The sequence below is a fragment of the Pyrus communis genome, chromosome 6 (genome assembly GCF_041283825.1).
Source record: "Pyrus communis isolate YQ-2024b chromosome 6, ASM4128382v1, whole genome shotgun sequence".
NCBI lineage: Eukaryota > Viridiplantae > Streptophyta > Magnoliopsida > Rosales > Rosaceae > Pyrus > Pyrus communis.
The window spans coordinates 2,234,294-2,252,560 of record NC_142570.1 but is presented as its reverse complement, the minus strand read 5'-3'; the positions used below and the strand labels follow the sequence as shown (position 1 = coordinate 2,252,560).

At 32.6% G+C, this 18,267-nt stretch overlaps 1 protein-coding gene and 1 non-coding gene across 3 annotated transcripts; one reads left to right on the top strand and one right to left on the bottom strand.

Moving 5' to 3' along the window:
• The first annotated feature begins 8,273 nt into the window (after nt 1–8,273).
• On the top strand, nt 8,274–13,628 carry LOC137710544 (MADS-box protein EJ2). 2 transcript variants are annotated; one of them, XM_088695383.1, is made up of 8 exons: nt 8,298–8,624; nt 11,682–11,760; nt 11,932–11,993; nt 12,180–12,279; nt 12,557–12,598; nt 12,731–12,771; nt 12,917–13,075; nt 13,329–13,628. In XM_088695383.1, the coding sequence occupies exons 1-8, from the start codon at nt 8,440–8,442 to the stop codon at nt 13,414–13,416; spliced, it is 756 nt and encodes a 251-aa protein (XP_088551509.1). In that variant the 5' UTR covers nt 8,298–8,439; the 3' UTR covers nt 13,417–13,628. The 2 variants fall into 2 exon arrangements, with proteins under 2 accessions (XP_088551508.1, XP_088551509.1); XM_088695382.1 differs by lacking the exons at nt 12,557–12,598; nt 13,329–13,628 and having other exon boundaries at nt 8,274–8,624; nt 12,731–13,055.
• A 216-nt stretch (nt 13,629–13,844) lies between these two features.
• Nucleotides 13,845–13,943, bottom strand: LOC137711759 (U6 spliceosomal RNA). The gene has a single exon (XR_011065107.2). It is a non-coding gene; the product is annotated as a U6 spliceosomal RNA (small nuclear RNA).
• Nucleotides 13,944–18,267: the final 4,324 nt, after the last annotated feature.

Genomic DNA, 18,267 nt, shown 5'->3' with positions numbered 1-18,267 from the left:
ACATATGTTTTTAAAATGGGAGGGAGAGAGAGAAAAATGAGGGAATGTGGAATGGGAGAGAGAAGTTTGTATTTTTATATTTTATTTTTTAAATTAAAGGATATTAAGATTACTTATGGGTGAGGTTTAAAAAAAAGCCTATAAAATTTAGTTTGTGTGAATTTACTTAACTGCCCATGATTTTATTTTATGATAGAATTCTAAATTATCTTTTCACTATTTTTGGTTAATAAAGAGAATTTTATTAATATGTAATTTAGACAACAATAATACGTAGTCGCGCATGCATCTTCCAAGTCATGGATAAAGAGTTGTTTTTCCAGTCAATTCATGGGTTGTAAAAATGGCAAGTCCATAGTCCAAATTTTAAGCGCATAGCTTAAACATTATTTGACATAAAAAGGGAGTTAACATTATTGTTGACTAACTTCGCCTTGTTTTACCAAGTATAGTAAATAAAATATTTTCTTGACAGAAATATGGTAAATAGATTTATAAGTTTTTCTAGTTACGAATTATTTTCCTCAAAAAAGAAGTATTAATGCCTTAAGATATTTTACCTGCCCTTGATTTCATTTGAATTTTGGAATATGTGCAAAACTCTAGCTAGAATAGCATATATTTTAGTAAATAAAATCCATTTTTTGAGTTAAACCCATTATCAATATTACCGCTGATAACGTGATGAGAAATTTTAGCAACCCTTACATTTACCTTTCATTTGGACATTGTCACTTCTTCAAATAGCACGTGTCATTTTTAACACAAAAACAAGACATTTAATGTTCGAAATATATTATGTATTTTTCATTGTTAATTTCTAGCCAAAATATTGTTATTTGTGTAATAAAATAACGTGTGTCACTTGAATAAGTGAAAAGTTCCAAATACAAAGATTAGTGCAAAGTTCCTAGCACTTCCAATAGTTTTGCGGCTTGAGTTGCTCTTTTCTTTTATTTCCACTTGGTTTTACTCGGACAAGATTAACCTATTACAATACGTATACATGACCTCTCTATGCACTCTTTTGGTGATTGCTATCGTAAATAAATTTATTCATCACAGTTAAAATAAATATTTAAATGCGTCTCTAATGCATCGAAAAATTTAAATTTAAATCTTATATTTAAGTCTAAATACGAGTTTAAGATTATCCAATATATTGGAGACTTAAAATCTATATATAAGTCTCTGGGAAAGTTGAGACTCAAATGTGGGTTTCAATGTGAGATTCGAGGTGGTTGCCACCAATCATGAAGCTATACATACAATTCTACACATTCACACTTTTGCTATAAGACAAATGAGAATTCCACTACACCTTTTATCAAGTGAAAATGACCACACACCCTTCTTCTTCCACGTGTCCTCTCAAAAGAATTCAAACACAACTTTGCATGAAGGAAATTAAGAAAAACGATAAAGCTGTCAATTTGTGGGTGGCTAGGTATAGAAAAGAATGAGGATTCTTTCCGGATTCTCATCATTTAATTATGTCTGTTTATCGTATATCGTGTAATCAGAAATTATTTTAATTTTTTATTTAAAATTGAACATAAATAGTACCTGGCGAAAACTTATTGCACGATGAATGATGAACAAACACGATTGAAAAATTTATGAAATTCTTATAAAGAAAATCTGAAAAGTATCCTCATTCGATAGAAAAGGAGCCATTCGATCATATACATTGGAGAAAGGAACCCACCACCCCACATTTTTTGTGTCCAACCCTTCTCTCTTGTCAAAGAGAGGAGAGCCGATACACTTTGGCATTGTGTTGTTCTATCTTTCAGGCAATTATGGTCCCTCTATTATTGATGGGAAAAGATCGGACTGACTGAAAGAAAAGACAACTCAGTCATAATCCTCCGAAAAAAAATTGATGGAATGGCCACGGCTAAGATCATATATATTCATACCTATTTTCTTGTATCATCTCTTGACTTTTTCATGGAAGTAATATTTCAAAATTTACAGATAGAAGCAAACCCAGTAGGTAGATTAGTTTCAACTTTTTTCTTTCCAAAACACACTGAAAAATACATGCATGGCCAAGTAGTGGACAAACTAGTAGTAGTACTGCCATTACTAGATCTTTTGGATAACGAACAATATGAATACCGGAAAACATGAATGTAGCCAAGTTGGCTAGTGTAAAGATATCAAATGAAACTATGATGAAGAAGTTTTTCATTGATGGGAACATTCAATGAGAGAGAGAGAGAGAGAGAGAGAGAGAGAGAGAGAGAGAGAGAGAGAGAGAGAGAGTATAACTCTCGTACATAACAACACTAACAATTTTTCACAATCTCAGCAATCCATTCTTTACTCTGGCATCCCCCTTGATGTCACGGTTGGAGCAGCGAATCTTGTACATAAAAATACTTGACAATTTGTCACAATCTCAATACCCTATCCTACTCTAGCACCCCCCCCCCCCCTCCTTCTCTCGATGTCATACTTGGAGCAGTCAAGCATGAGATTGTTGCAAAGAATGGAGCACATTGTTTTAAAGGTGTAGGCCTAGCATTAAGTTTGAATCATTCTCTCCGTAATTTAGATTGAATTAAATTTTTACTCAAATCAAAACTTGGAAGACTTAGAAGAGGATTAAGATGGTGGATATAGCAATTGCTTGGCAAATCCCAAACTCATGTAGTGGGGTCAAAATTGGCCCAACATCCCTTTCTTTCAAATTACCTCCCATTGTCCTACCTAATTTCTAAAGGCTGTAATAACCTAGAACCGGAAGTTTTGTTTCAACCTTCATCTGAAAAGGAACCCAAACCTCTATTTGGCCTTTTGGCTGAAGTAAGTAAAGCACAACTTTTAAAAGAGAAAAATAAAAAACATCTACAAATGATATGAAAAAAGAATAACACACACTCAAGGGATCCAATCATCCAAAGCCATTAATCACACCATGAATAGTTTATGTGGGGACATGCTGCGCCCGACATAATACAGTGAAGTTGGGGTAGGAAATTTTTCATTTCATTTGATGGGATTGATATTCACCCCAGATCCTTGTAAGCGGAGCTCAAAGATCACGAAATCTAAACCACTCAATTTCAATCTTACGATCTTTATTAACTCATTTTACTAGCTCATTTCACAAAATTCCAAAAACTTGAACGGTCAAGATCTCTTTATCTCTCTTAAACGGCCTAAGTTTCAGAGTTTTTAGGTTCCGGACATTGATATTCAAAGAGATCTCAATCACATTTGATGTGCCCCTTCGCTAGCTTACATTTTGGCTGCTCTCAAATGGAAAGTGAACTAGTGAAGTTGGGTAGGAATTCATGATATTTTTCTTATTTAAGCAGATAATAAAAAAATCTCCTTCTTTTTGTTACATCATAAGAGTCAATCAAATCCTAGACTCCGTATGCTACTATCTCGTTACTCTACAACCCCCTTAATACTTTGGCTAAGAGTTCAAACGTCAACCTTCTTTTTCGCCCCAAAGCATTTTTGTGTCTTGAATTTGTTGTTTAGGTCATATTAGTCTTATGTGTGTCAAGTTATATACTTGAGTCTGATACAATACAGATACTATATAAGACCAAGTCCGAGGCCAAAATCGTCTTCAAAATATCCATTCTATTGAAAAAGATTCTTTCAAAACCTTATGAATGTTAAGAATGAATCTCATATTGATAGAATAAGAGACCTAGTATAGACTTATAAGTAAGTTATGTTACTCCTTATATTGATAGGAGGAGAGATCTACCTTGAGTTGTCTCATAAAAATTTCGAGCTGCTCACGAGCTTTACGAGCCAAATATACCAATGCTTAAGCTTGACTTCTTTACTAATTGAGCCAAACTAGGCTTGACTTGGTTCTTTCACCAACCAAGCTTTGACAAGCCAAACACGGGCAAAACTTGGTGCAAGCTCAACATGTTTCGAGTCAATTTACAGCCCTAATTACTAGTATATAATAGGCTTATTTACAACAGCGCTGCCTAAACCTCATATCCACTCTCACTTTACCCCCTGAAACTCATTTTTTCTTACTTAATCCCCCAGAAGAATATTACCTCTGTCAATATGCCCCATTTCTGTACAAGTCTGCCAAAAATCTGCCAAACCATCTTATTTGGCACAAATGGGACTCACTTGCCTATTCCTTCGTTGCTTTCTCATCCTCCACCCCAAAAGACTCCCTTAATACTTTTGCCTACTTGATTTGCCTATTTTATTGGCATTACACTTTTTATGAGTTAATTGAGTAGGGAACTTACCAAATCAACCATTAGAGTACAATTTTGCCTTTTTTTATTTGTCTACACCATTAAAGATGTTATAAGTGGCAACTTGTTGTACCCTATGTTGTACCCTATACAATGAGATATTTTTCAGTGTACTCAGAATACGAGACGGAACATCATTATACAATTAGAGAAAAGTTTTTTTATTTTATTTTTCAGTATCCCTCCAATTGTATAATGACAAGCAGTGTTCCACTCTGTGTTTCAGTAACAGTGAAAAATTTCTCCCAAACAAGTGATGGTCACTTGTACGATGATGGTTTTACCGTTGGTTAATAAGGTAGTTTTGTCCTTTGTTTGAATATTACCCAAGTTTTGGAGGCGTATATAGAGGACGGCGTTGGTAAAATACTTTTCTTCTCAGGAATAGGATCCTCTCCGTATCCTCTTTGTGGGCATTTGGAGGATCGATCAATTGTTTCCGTTTATCGTACATCATGCGGTTATAAATTATTTTAAATTTTAAATTAAATATAAATAGTACCTGATGAAAACTAACCGCACGATGTACAATGAACATACATGATTGATTGATCCCCAAATCCCCATAAAGAGGATCCGGAGAGGATCCTTGTCATTCTTCTCAAATATCAGAGTCACCTGCGAGTTGCACAAAAATTGAACAACAACGACTAGCAAGTTGACATGTCACTTGGCACTGTGACATCTAACTGCTTGACAAGTGATTAGGTCTTTTTATTGAGAGTGAATAATTCCATCAAGAAATAAAGTTCTATTATATGTTGATGAAAGTTAATCTTTAATTAAGTACACTTGCTTGGTTGCAATTTGCATGTGATCAAATATCTTAGTAAGTAGGATGTTGGTTTCTATCCATGCATTTTGTCTTCGAAACTCCCCCTCCTCTAAGTTGTTGTAATAGTGTCAAACTTCCCCCCTCTTTATAATAATAATTTTTTCTATTAAAAAAATTACATTTGGTTGAAAGTGTAATCATCTCACGTGTAATATTGTGGTTCCTTATTTGTGTTGTAGACTAAAATCCAGCTGCTACTTAGTATTACGGTCTAGTAGTATTCGTCTTTCTTGTAAGTGAGATGTCTGAGGTTTAATTCTCGTCACAGGTAAATTTTGAACCACATTATTTATAGCCCATTGTGAGGATAAGCCCATCATCTCTCCTTTAGTGTAGATAATATAGTTTGTTCTAAAAATAAAAATAAAAAAAAGACAAAAACCTAGCTAGCTATTCGTTGTGATACATAAGGATTATAGTAGAATAATATTATTCACACACTTATTTTTATCTTTCACATATTCTTATTAATTTTTAGTCATTGATTTTCTTCAATTCATTCAATCCGACGGCCAAAATTAATATTGATGTGTGAAAAGTAAAAATGGATGTGTGGATCTCACTAACGTTAGAGCAACTCCACCTTTGCCATTTGCCCTTGCAATTGGCTGATTCAATCCCCTTCCCTAACAAAAATAGCTCCAGCCCACCAAAATCAGTGGGGCTATTCGGTGGGCCCAACTCTCGCAGATTAAGTAATCGGGCAATTCCCACATGCCTCTGTGCTTGAGACGATATGACGTTATGCTGACCTCATCACAACATCACATGAAAAAAGACGTTTGCAGGTCAGGGTGTAGCACCAGGAGACGGTGGTCGAGGGAGGAGGCGGTCTTCTCGGAGACGATTCACTTGGCCTTAGGAGTGTTGCCACCGACGTGGAGGTAGAGCTTGATGGTGTTCCAACCTTGCGCGACGGGGGCAGCAGAAGAGGAGGAGGAAGGAGGAGGAGGAAGGAGAGTCGTACTTAAATTGAAGGGCTTTGAGCATAGCGCCGACGTTGTCGACAATTGAGTCTTGCGTTTTGAATTTGGGCTTCGAAGCAGCAGCTAGGAATTTTGGATTTGGGAAATGAAATCGGTTGAGAATTTTGAAAAATGTGGAGGAAGGACAAATGAAACGAGGGTTCAATAGACACAAAAAATAGAAAATAAAATGTTTTTTTGTTTTATTCACTAAGGTAGTAATTTCCTTAGCTCAATAACCTGGACAGTAATTATCTTAGTGGGGTGGAGTTGCTCTTATAAAGATGCCAGCTAAGTTGACTTCAAATGACACATATGGTACTTTTAGGAGTTGCTTAATAATATTTTTGTTTTTTCATTTTTTTTCATTTTTAATTTTGAATTTTAAAAAGGATAAACACTAAAAATTAAAAGCTAAAATAGTTATCAAACCGGTAATTAATGTATCATCCAACTAGAGGAAAACTCTTATAAACCATGTTTCTCTTTTATTTCTCTCATCATATTTAATAAGATAGAAAAGAAAACAGGTATGAAACAAAGATATGCAAGTTTGTCGATTAAGCTATTCTACTCAAAGTTTGATTAACCTCGAGTATTTAGTTGTTTCTTTAAAACTAAAACATACTTTTACTTCAAAAGTTGCACATGTGAAAGGATTTGGGATGATAAAGGAGGATTTCACTTCGGTGCTATGTAATATTAAATGTTAGGAGTGTTGGATGGTCTGAATTCATAGGACCACAATAAGAGCAATAATCCAACTCAATTCAAGTCATCCAAAACTCGTGCTACATAGCATGGAAGAATTTTAAAATTAAAAAAAAACTTAAAAAGTTGTTTTAGCTAGTCTACCGAAGATGCACTTATAGATAACTGAGGAAACTGGTGGCCTTGCCAAAGGTGCATAGTTGCATAGTAAATAATAAAATGATGATGATGAACTGAAAATGGCTAAAAAATTGTTTCAAATGCTAGGTTTAAGAAATATAAGAACTGACAAATTCAGACTCATCTAATTAACCCAACAATAGGAATCCCAAGGACATGCAAGAAGAACGTTAATAGCTAGCTCCATCTGCAATCCATAATTGTTGTGAAGTACATACAGAAAGGCCAACGAGGGAGCGTTAATTAAGTGGGTAATGATTGTTCTTTTTGTTAGTCAAGGCCTAGGTTCGAATTCCGTTGCTTGCAATTATTCTTAGTAGGCATACTGTAAAAACCAAAAAATGTTCTAAAATCCCCTATGTAAGTCCTCAAAGAGACTTGTAATATGTTATGGCTTGACATGGGTAGCATCCCCTCTCCTAAACTTTTAGCATACAAACACACAAAAAGGGACTAAATTTTGAGGAACACCCATATAAATATATATCACACCTGCTGGTCTTTGAAAAAAATAATAAAAGCCTAACCACCTTACTACCTTAGTAATAAATTGTCAAAATTAAGTTTCATGGTTGTACTGAATCTACTGTTAATGTAAATTCAATAATATTTATACTGTTAGAGGCGTTGCAGAAAACATTGCTTCATTAAAAAAGAAAATGGAACTCCCTAAAACAATATAAAAAAGGAAACCCTGATACCAGTATGTATATATCTGACATAATTTAAGTGCTTCCAAAAGTATGCAACTGTTAAGGTTGTTGTTGGACGTCCGATAGGCAATACAAGGTAACCTAGAGGCTCTAGACATTGCACAGTATTTGCTATTTGTTAATAGCATGTTTACAAAATATAAGTATAAGATGTATTTTATTTCTTAATTTTTATTCATGTTTACTCATATATGAAATATGAAAAGTAAGAGTTTTTCTTAAAGTCGTAATTAAATATATTGAAGTCAAAAAATGGGATTAGCTACATTCAGAAAATGATGAGTTTCTTCTAAAAATTCATAATCAAATACTTAAAAATCAATATCAAATCAAGTAAAGAGCTAGTCGATCTAATTCTCGTTCCCACATTTACCTATCTTTAAGTTTTCTTTCCCTTCATTCCTCAATTTTGTTAAGTAAACATACCCTAAAAATAAAGAAATTATAATCAAGAAAAAATGGGTGATGCAGTGGAAAAGCTGGACCATAGAGTGAAACCAGGCAAAACTTGTTTGTATGTATAGATGGATATTCGATATACAAAACAACCCAAGAATATTTAATACATGTCTGTGTAATGAACAGTTCTAGCTAATAGCTACCAGGAAAGATAAAACCAAACACCAATACAAAGACCTTTTTCAGGGGTTTCCATTTTCTTCATATTGCACTCATCTTTTTATCCCTTTTGGTATATACCCTAAATAAACAGTCTCCTGAAAGAAAGATTGTCTACCTCTGATCTTAACCGAGTCTATAGAGAGAGAGAGAGAGAGATGGGCAGAGGTAAAGTTGAGCTGAAGAGGATAGAGAATAAAAGTAACAGGCAAGTGACTTTTTCCAAGAGAAGAAATGGGCTGCTCAAGAAAGCTTTTGAGCTCTCAGTTCTCTGCGATGCTGAGGTTGCCCTCATTATTTTCTCTGGCCGTGGCAAGCTCTATGAATTCTCAAGCAGTTTAAGGTATATCTATCTATTTATCTATATATATATATAATATATATTCCCTCTCTCTCCCTTCTAGGTATATATGTATAATATTTACATTTTTTAATATCAAGGATGCATTAATTTTACTTTGGATTTACGTATTTGATGAATGTCAGTGGCCTTTCTGTTATGTAACAGTGGCTGCATTAATTTTTCACTCATTTTCTTTCTTTTTCTTGATTCATTCAGCTCAGATATGTTGATCCGTTCCAAGTTATCACTTTAAGCAAGAAGATGCTTTCTTAGTTATCGCTTTTCTCATAATTAAAGATCTAAACTCTTTTATTTCTCTTCTTTCTTAATTTTATTTCTTTTTAGAACACTTTTTTCTCTTGGATTATGCAGGTTATATATAGTAAAAGATAATTTACTAGGTTTTGAAACAATTGAATCAAATTTACTGGTTTGTTAGTGGTGTTTCCCAATCTTTTCCTAACTAGTTTAATTAAATTGATCTTTGATCTTTTATATTTAATTAAATTGATCTTTGTTACTGGTCTGTAAATTTTTTTTTTCTTTTTTTTTTTTAAGCTGTGAAATTGTTAACCTATCGATATATTAGACACGCTTAAAGTTTCCCAAGTAATTTTTAGGTTTTGCAAAATTTTGATTTCGTTTTTTGTATTTGCTACTTACAAAAATAGGTTTCAGCTAATCTGAACAACTTTGCTGAATTGTGAACCATTTTGTACTTTTTTAGACATATTTGGTTTATTGTTTTTTATACTATTTTTATGTGTGCGTCTGTGTGTGTTTTCTTTTTTCTCTTTTAAAACCAACAAGATGAACATTTTGATTGATCGTGTTTTCCAGAAATAACTAACAAGAAAATTACTGAGTCTTTGATCATTTTTTTTTACGAGGAATGCCAAGGAGACTCTTAGAAGTGCGATTCTACATAGATTTTCTGTTACGTCATATTTTTGGCATATGTTTTACAATATTTGTATGGGAATTAACATTAAACTGTGAGGTACTGGTAGGAAGTCCATGGAGAGTCCCTCTTTGAGAGATCCCCTTAGCATTTCTCTTCTTTTTTTTTATTGTCGTCAGCGGCACTTTTATTTTAGGACGCATTTTGTTGAGAATGAGTCTCACATTGATGGGATAAAGAACCTTGCATGTGCTTATAGGTAAGTTGGAGTACTACGCATATTGCCAATTGGTTTTATGGTGGAATCTCAACTTTCTTCATGGTTTCAGAGTAGGTTATCTCACGTGTTAGGCTTGTGAGGGGCGTGGGGTTATAAGTAAGCTGAGCAATTCTCCATATTGCCAATTGGTTTTATGGTGGAACCTCAATTTTCTTAACATTTTTTCTCACCATTATTGAGTGGTGGTAGTACTCACCAACTTATTAATTATTATTTGATAAGTTTAAATTTTAATATTTGTATTCATCAACTACAAAAATCTTAAAATTTAAACTAATATAACGATCGATAATATTTAAAATAGTGAACATTAATACCACTTTGTATTAAGCAAAAATATTCTGCTAATGGGAGAGACCAGTAATAATACCGGTCACTGTTATGATTCGGTGCCAGGTTGATTTGATGTTTAATTTTTCTGCATGCGGTACTTTGTGCTGCAATTAAAATATTATTTTCAGTAAGAGAAAGACAAAGGTCTGCCTCTTTGTTTTAAAGCTGCGGAAGGTTATGCAAAAACTTTGTAGAAAGATTTTAATAAATTTGGAGTATGATGATAATTCTTTTAAAGTGTGAATAACAGTTTTTATTACAATATAGTGATACTTTGAGCAGTCTCGTTTTTAGCAATCTTATTATACTGATTGCTACTTGTTCTATAAAAGAATACGATGATTTTGTATTTTTAACATCATTAGTTATTAAAATTTAATAGTCCTAAATGTATGTTTATTAAACTTGACTATAGTTTAGACAAATGTAATATGATTCTCTCACAGTTTGTTAAAGTAAAAAAAAAAATGAATTTAGTAGTGTAAGACCCGGCCTTCAGATTTTCTTCAATGTTAATGCGGTTACAATTATTAGGTTGATGAATTTACTTCTTTTTTATTGAGGTATAACTTAATTAATATTAATGCATTTGATTGTCATAATTCAGCTAATTGAGATCACATTCTAAATTACATGATCACTGTATGATGCTTGTAGTTTCTCTCATCAGTACTCAAGTATTGCATATATTTCCTTCTTTTGTTAAATCGTCTATTCCTTCTTTTGTTAAATCGTCTATTCATAGTGATAGGTATTAGCTTTTTTTTGTTATTATATCTGTTTTGAAATGGAAATGAAGGCAAGATTTTACTAGAAAAATGCCAAGCTAACTTCGGGTTTCAAACTTTTTCAAGTAATAAGAGTTGCCACCCTTATTTTAGGGTTCCAAGCAAGCAACTAACTATATACATACATGAAACTGAAAACTTAGAATTTCTCGTTTTTTATGTAGTATACAAATGCAAGTTGCTTTAAGCCAATATATATACGAGGTATATATCTAGCTGACATACAACATAGCACTGGATGGTAGCTCATTCATGTTATCTGAACTGTTAAATGCTGTTGAACTTTGTTTATTATTGGTTAATTCAATTTAACAAATGTATGTTTTTTGAAATTGAGAAGATTTGTTCAAGGAATTTCGTTTAGGATTCTTCTAATTATTATGAGAAGAAAGTACGCTACAATGGTATGTCAAAGAGACCAAGCCTCAACAATTTTGGTTCTCTCTAACCACAATAACCCGGAAGAGAGTAATTTATGTATTGTTTAGCTCACCTAATCCTTCATCACCTTTCCCGTTTGGACTTTGCATTAATAATATATTGTTCCTCTAAGATAATGTGTGTTATTTACATATCTAAAGGCTTAATATTTAATCTTTTTTGTTTTCTTCCTCTGAATCTACATTGTTTTAATCGTGGATCATCCAATGATCTATTAATTATTCTACAAGTTTCCAATCCTTTTTTTTTTCTTTTTTTTTTTTGTGATTAAAAATGTAGTGATCTTACTGTATTTTTCAATCGTTCATCTTTAGCATGATTAAAACGCTTGAAAAGTACCAAAGATGCAGTTATAGTTCCCTGGACGCCAACCGACCTGCCAACGAGACTCAGGTAGCTAATTAAGCTGGAGTACTATTATGAGGACCAAAACAATCCAACTTTACCGATCCATTCAATCCGTATTTGTTTGCGTGTATAATATTAGAGTTTATTGATGATCGAGAATCCTAGCTAGAAATTGTGACCTAATGACAAAATTGTTTTTAATTTGTCCCCAAGCAGAACAGCTATCAGGAGTATTTGCAGCTGGAGACAAGAGTTGAGGTCCTCCAACAATCTCAAAGGTAGTACTGTTTGCATGCATAATTTTCATTAATAACCTTTCTCAGCTTCCAACTCGTCGGTTTGAGAGTGAACGCTCTGCGTCCTACATCGTTCTACTCCAACAAGCTAATATTACCTAATCCTCTGTTTTATATAAAAAAAAATTAAGTAGATTGATGATCGTCCTGAATTAACTAATATTGCAGAAACCTTCTTGGGGAAGATTTGGCCACCCTGAACAAAAAGGAGCTTGAGGAGCTTGAGCATCAACTGGAGACCTCCTTGAACAAAATTAGGTCAACAAAGGTAATTAGTTAATTAACTCAAAGAGTGTTGGTTTCACCTACTGAAGCGTTTTGAAAACTGGTGGCTTAACCCTAACAAACCTGGGCCTTCACTCCTTGAGCTATATGCTTTTATGCGGATAGACTGAGGGCCTGAGGCATATAAATTATATAGGTATCCTCCTATGATTTTAGAATACTAGCTAGAATTGTTCATTCCAACTTACAGTTCATGGTGATGCATCTTCAAGAGATAAATGATTTTCTGATAATTTTTGTCGCCACTTGTTATTGATCAGACTCAATTTATGCTTGATCAGCTTTCTGATCTTCAAAACAGGGTAAGTCATGAATTAATCTCTTTTTAACATCATTGATCGATACATTTTCACAATATACGCATGCATGTTTTCGCCTTTCTACGTGTGTGTGTATATACATAATGTCTGGCCTTGCCTTTTGTTCTTGAGCAGGAACAAATGCTAGTTGAAGCTAACAAAGCCTTGAGGAGGAAGGTAATAAACAAATTAATGATTATGCTTTACAAAATTAAATTTGTTTATATCTGTTTATTACTTGCAGGAATTATTCATCAAAATTGTTTAGGGTTGAAACCATTCGGCTTTTTTCTTCCAATTATATTATTTAAATGTATGTATAATTGAACGTACAGCTGGAACAATTGAGCAAGCTCCACAATTTATGGCATGGGAAGCTGCTGGCCATGGCCACAACAATATTCAGCAAACTTGGCTTCCTTCCAACTCAGAAGCCTCCTTCCATCCCTTGGGAGGAAACAACTCCACTTACCAAATTGGGTAACTAATTCCACCCTTTTAAAAAATAAACTCCATTAATTATTTTTGTATTAATTAACATCACTTTCTTTTGAGAATTAATTACGACAAAGTCCTTACAACTCAAGCGTTGTCTCACCTAACCTTTTGAAATTCAAATTGTGTTATTTAAAAAGTTAAGAGACACAATTTGAGCTTCCGAAAAAACAAGTGAATAAATTCACTAATCTTTTTCCTTTTCTTACTACTTTGCATAAATTCACTGGGTATGCAGATGCACCCATTTGGGTTCACATAATGGAATGAATGTTGGAAATCCGGGCCAGCATGTTAATGGATACATTCCTGGGTGGATGCTTTGACTTTGATTCTGCCTAATAATAATATCCATCGAGATATATATGTGGAGAATGAAATTTGCAAGGGATCATGTTGATCAAGCTTTTATTTTATTTTTTGTTGTGATCTGTTATTTCTCTGCAACTTGAAACAATAAGAATATATACATGTTTTGCAAGTTGAATTGACGTCACTGAAAAACTTCTATGAAATATATGAAACTTATTTGCATAAAGTCTTACAAATATCCTTTTGATTACAGTTTGTATCTTAAATTTGTCAATTGCTAGAATTTAAAATTTTTACTTTTACATTTTATTGACACAAAACAAACCCTTGAGTACCCAAATTTCCTTATGAAACTTTGGGTAATATCGTAATCACATTTATAAACCAATTAGTTACTAGTCTAGTTGTACATTTTTCAGAACAATGAAAAAGTTCTCAAGTTTAAATCCTTCTTTCTCGATTTATGCGTATCATTCTTGTGCAACGACCATACTAATCTTCTCTGTATCGTTTCAATTTTGTCGGATGTTCCCGAAAGGACAGCTTAATCTTTGTTTCACGATGATCAAAACAATGACATATTAGGAACGAAAACTAAATAATGAGAAACCTTGATGATGGGCTCCCAGCCTTACTTCTGAACCCAAAGCCTTGAGAAAGCTTTACCCAATGGTCAAACTAAACTGTCGTGAAAGTATTTTAAATTGACAAGAAAAAACAGGGAGATGATTGTTTCCTACAAAAAATGAGAAATGATTTGACTTTGTGTGCAATGGAGTACACGGTTCTAGCTACTGATCTAATCATGCATTTGCATAAGCTCTAATCAATAACTTAAAATATCAAGAACATCCACGAGTCAACCTCATATTTTCCTTCCAATTTCAAAGTCCCAACTTGTAATGTTGCATGGGAACCACAGTTTTTTATTTTTTTTTCATGTGGTGGGAACCGTAACGATTTGGTTACATGCTTAATTAGGAGAAGACAACTTATTTGTCCAGCGTCTTACTTAATTACAAGACATTTTCTTTTTCGAAAATTCCGATAACCTTCAACCGTCGATATCGACATAAATTAACATGGATCCCTTCATTTACAGAAGTGCATGTCTCTTTAGTCATACTAATGCTAACCAAAAAGTTGATCAAACGGCCGGGCATTTGTCTTCCTATCAAAAAATGGACATTTATCAATCCATCATCTTATAATGATCTGACCCTGTCTCTCACCTCTCTTATCCTAATACCTTTTTTCCTTTGGTAATTTATCTCCCCCATAACTTAAAGAATTTTCATGTTCTCAAGTGAAATTATTTTATAGTACTATTTTAATCCTTTGTACACCCGTATTTATTTATGTCGTTTGAATATTCTTTGTTTTTTCGATCTAAAAGTCGTAAATAAATGAGTGTGCATAACTTTACCACTTGTTTCCAATATTGTCCCTAACTTTACCATTTGTCCAATCCGTCAAGTGTGATGTTTTACCATAAAATACCTTGGTATTAGTTAGAATAGAATAATCATATTTAAAGCCACCCTTGTTGATTTTCTCCACCGATGTGGGACTGCCAACAGGTACTATATATATCGATGATGTGCGTATTTATATACAAATGTTGTCGATTTTTGCCATGGCAGAAAATGGTTCACCAAAACAGTAACATTGCGGTGCATGTGTGTCTCTCTGTTTGTGTTTTACAGTGAAAAAAGGATTGCACCAGAACAATCACCACTGTATCACAGATTCCTCTTTCGGAGAGGTTAGTTATTACTTTAATCCCCAAAAATGTAAAATCAATAAATAAATACATTGATGATTATAATATAGAAAAAATGATTCAAACCCCTTTTTTCCCTTCTTGCAAGCCCCTCATGAAGAAGTTAATCCTACATTAAAATGACAGTTAATCCAACATAAAAATGATGGTTAATCTAACATGTGTCATTATGCATTTTAAGTTTCTCAAATGACATTGCATAGTTTGTTTGAAATATTGTCACATTAACATTTTTGTTTCATAGAAGTCTCTTCCCCCTCATGATATTTCATTTTTATTTTGGAAAGTAATGAAGTTTGAGAACTTCCATTTGGGTAAATACTTTTCACACCCCATTTCTCCCATCGACACACCCTTGATTATTTTAATCATTAAACTAAGCAAATCAAGTGAAAATCAATAGACAAAAATAAATATGAGTGTGCATAATGAAACAAAAAAAATGCGTCAAAAAAATTTCTTATTTTATTTATGTGGTTTAGGCTTTGCTAAAAACTCACATGCAACAAATACAAAAGGTAAAAGCTTACTAGCTAGTTTCCAATCATCTTAAATATATGTCGTAGTAATAGCATCTCCAATAACGTATGCAAATCAGCAAATAAGTCATCAGATCCATTTTGAACCTTTGCTAAAGAAATGAGGCTAATTTGGAAGTGTTTTTTTAAATGATTAAAAGTGATTTTGTTGAAAATGTTTTTAGAATAAATTCTTAATAAAAAAATGAATTATGGAAAAGCATTTGAAGTGCTTTTGGTAAGAAGCATAACTGGTGCTTCTTGCAGAAAGCACTTCAAGTATTTTTGAAACCCAAAAATATTTTCTCTAAATGCGTTTTTAGCTATTTTAAAAACACTTCTAAACGAGCTCATTATCAAATTTTGTTAGCATGTTGGTACAGAGAATAGAAGCTCTCATTCAGTTATCACTTTTTCCTTTTTATTTCTACGCAAGAGAATCTCTCACTTTCAAATTTTTTACCATTTTATTAATTTTAAATTAATCTTCATATCACATGGTGAGTTCTAATCAAATTTACTAGCATAATTCCCCACTTTGTGTGTGATAATATCTATTTTTTAAATCAGAAGGAGAGAGGGAGAAAAAAGAGTAATGTGGAATGCGAGAGAGAAGTTTGTATTTTTATAGTTTATTTTTCAAATTAGAGGATATTAGGATCATATGTGGCTGTGTTTAAAAAAAAAATTGTAAAATTTAGTTTATGTGAATTTTACTTAACTGCCCATGTTTATTTTGTAGTAGAAGACTAAATTATTTTTTCACTATTTTTTTGTTGATAAAGAAAATTTTATTAATATGTAATTTAGATAACGATGGTAAGTAGCCGTGCATGCACCTTTCAAGTCATGGATAAAGAGTTGTTTTTCCAGTCAATTCATGGGTTGTAAAATTGGCAAGTCCATAGTCCAAATTTTAAGCGCATAGCTTAAACATTATTTGATATAAAAAAAAGGAATTAACATTATTGTTAACTAACTTCGCCTTGTTTTACCAAGTATAGTAAATAAAATATTTTTCTTGACAGAAATATGGTAAATAGATTTATAAATTTTTCTAGTTACGAATTTTTCCCTCAAAAAAGAAGTATTAATGCCTTAAGATATTTTACCTGCCCTTGATTTCATTTGAATTTTGGAATATGTGCAAAACTCTAGCTAGAATAGCATATATTTTAGTAAATAGAATCCATTTTTTGAGTTAAACCCACTATCAATATGACCGCTGATAATGTGATGAGAAATTTTTGCAACCCTTACACTTATCCTTTCATTTGGACATTTTCACTTCTTCAAATAACACGTGTCATTTTTTTACACAAAAACAAAGACATTTAATGTTTGAAATATATTTTCTATTTTTCATTATTAATTTATAGCCAAAATATTGTTATTTGTGTAATAAAATAACGTGCGTCACTTGAATAAGTGAAAAGTTCTAAATACAAAGATTCCTAACACTTCCAATAGTTTTGCGGCTTGAGTGGCTCTTTTCTTTTATTTCCACTTGGTCTTACTCGAACAAGATTAACCTATTACAATACATATACATGACCTCTCTGTGAACTCTTTTGGTGATTGTTATCGTAAATAAATCTATTCATCACAATTAAAATAAATATTTAAGTGCATCTTCAATGCATCGGAAAATTTAGATTTAAATTTTATATTTGAGTCTAAATATGAGTTTAAGATTATCCAATGCATCGGAGACTTAAAATCTATATATAAGTCTCCGGGAAAGTTGATACTCAAATATGGGTTTCAATATGAGATTCGAGTCAAATGTGGAGTCCATGCCAATTAGTAAAAAAGTTATTCAACAAAGTTATGAGATTTGAGTTTTGAGCCTAATCATCTTCATTGGGCATAACCAAATTGCTAAAACTCAAATTTGAGCTTGAGTTCAATATTATTGTCTCCTTCAGGGTGTAAGTATTTAAAGATTTGAGTTTTTGCAAATAAAAAAAAAAAGCCAAAAGATTAAATCCACCTCATTTTTAGGACTCAAAATAAGACTAGGTTTAAAATTTGAATTTTTGCAAAGATGGTTGTATTAGAAAAAAAAAGTTTTAACGAAACATTCTCGGTACTATTTACCTTTTAACGAAAAATACATTTGTACTCTAAAAAGTCACTTCTAGTATTATTCATTTACAACACATTTTTGTAATTTTGATTAAAACTCAAAGTTTTTAAACCCTTTTTATTAGTTTTCGTTTAGAAAAATGAAAATGATATGATATATTACAACACATTTTTGTCGTTTTGATTAAAATTTAAAATTTTTAAACATTTTTTATTAGTTTTTGTTTAGAAAAATGAAAATGATGTGATATATTGACTGTGAATAGTTGAATACAACATCAGTACGAAAAAGCTTAAGCAGAGATGATAGGACTCTGGCATATGACTTGTACTAAAGATTAAAGCACATATAGGGTCACTCATATTAGGACAGCTAAGTTATCTGGTGGTTAAAAATGATGGACAAGGGTCCTGTTTGTGGGAATCTGATGATCAATTAATTGTGTCTATTTATTGTACATCATGCAATCAATTTT

Bases quoted from the DNA above. Each gene is read 5' to 3' on its own strand.
- LOC137710544 (XM_088695383.1), top strand. From the start codon at position 8,440: ATGGGCAGAGGTAAAGTTGAGCTGAAGAGGATAGAGAATAAAAGTAAC. The intron at 11,761-11,931 runs GTAGCTAATTAA...GTCCCCAAGCAG, and splicing joins GACCTGCCAACGAGACTCAG to AACAGCTATCAGGAGTATTT. The intron at 11,994-12,179 runs GTAGTACTGTTT...CTAATATTGCAG, and splicing joins GTCCTCCAACAATCTCAAAG to AAACCTTCTTGGGGAAGATT.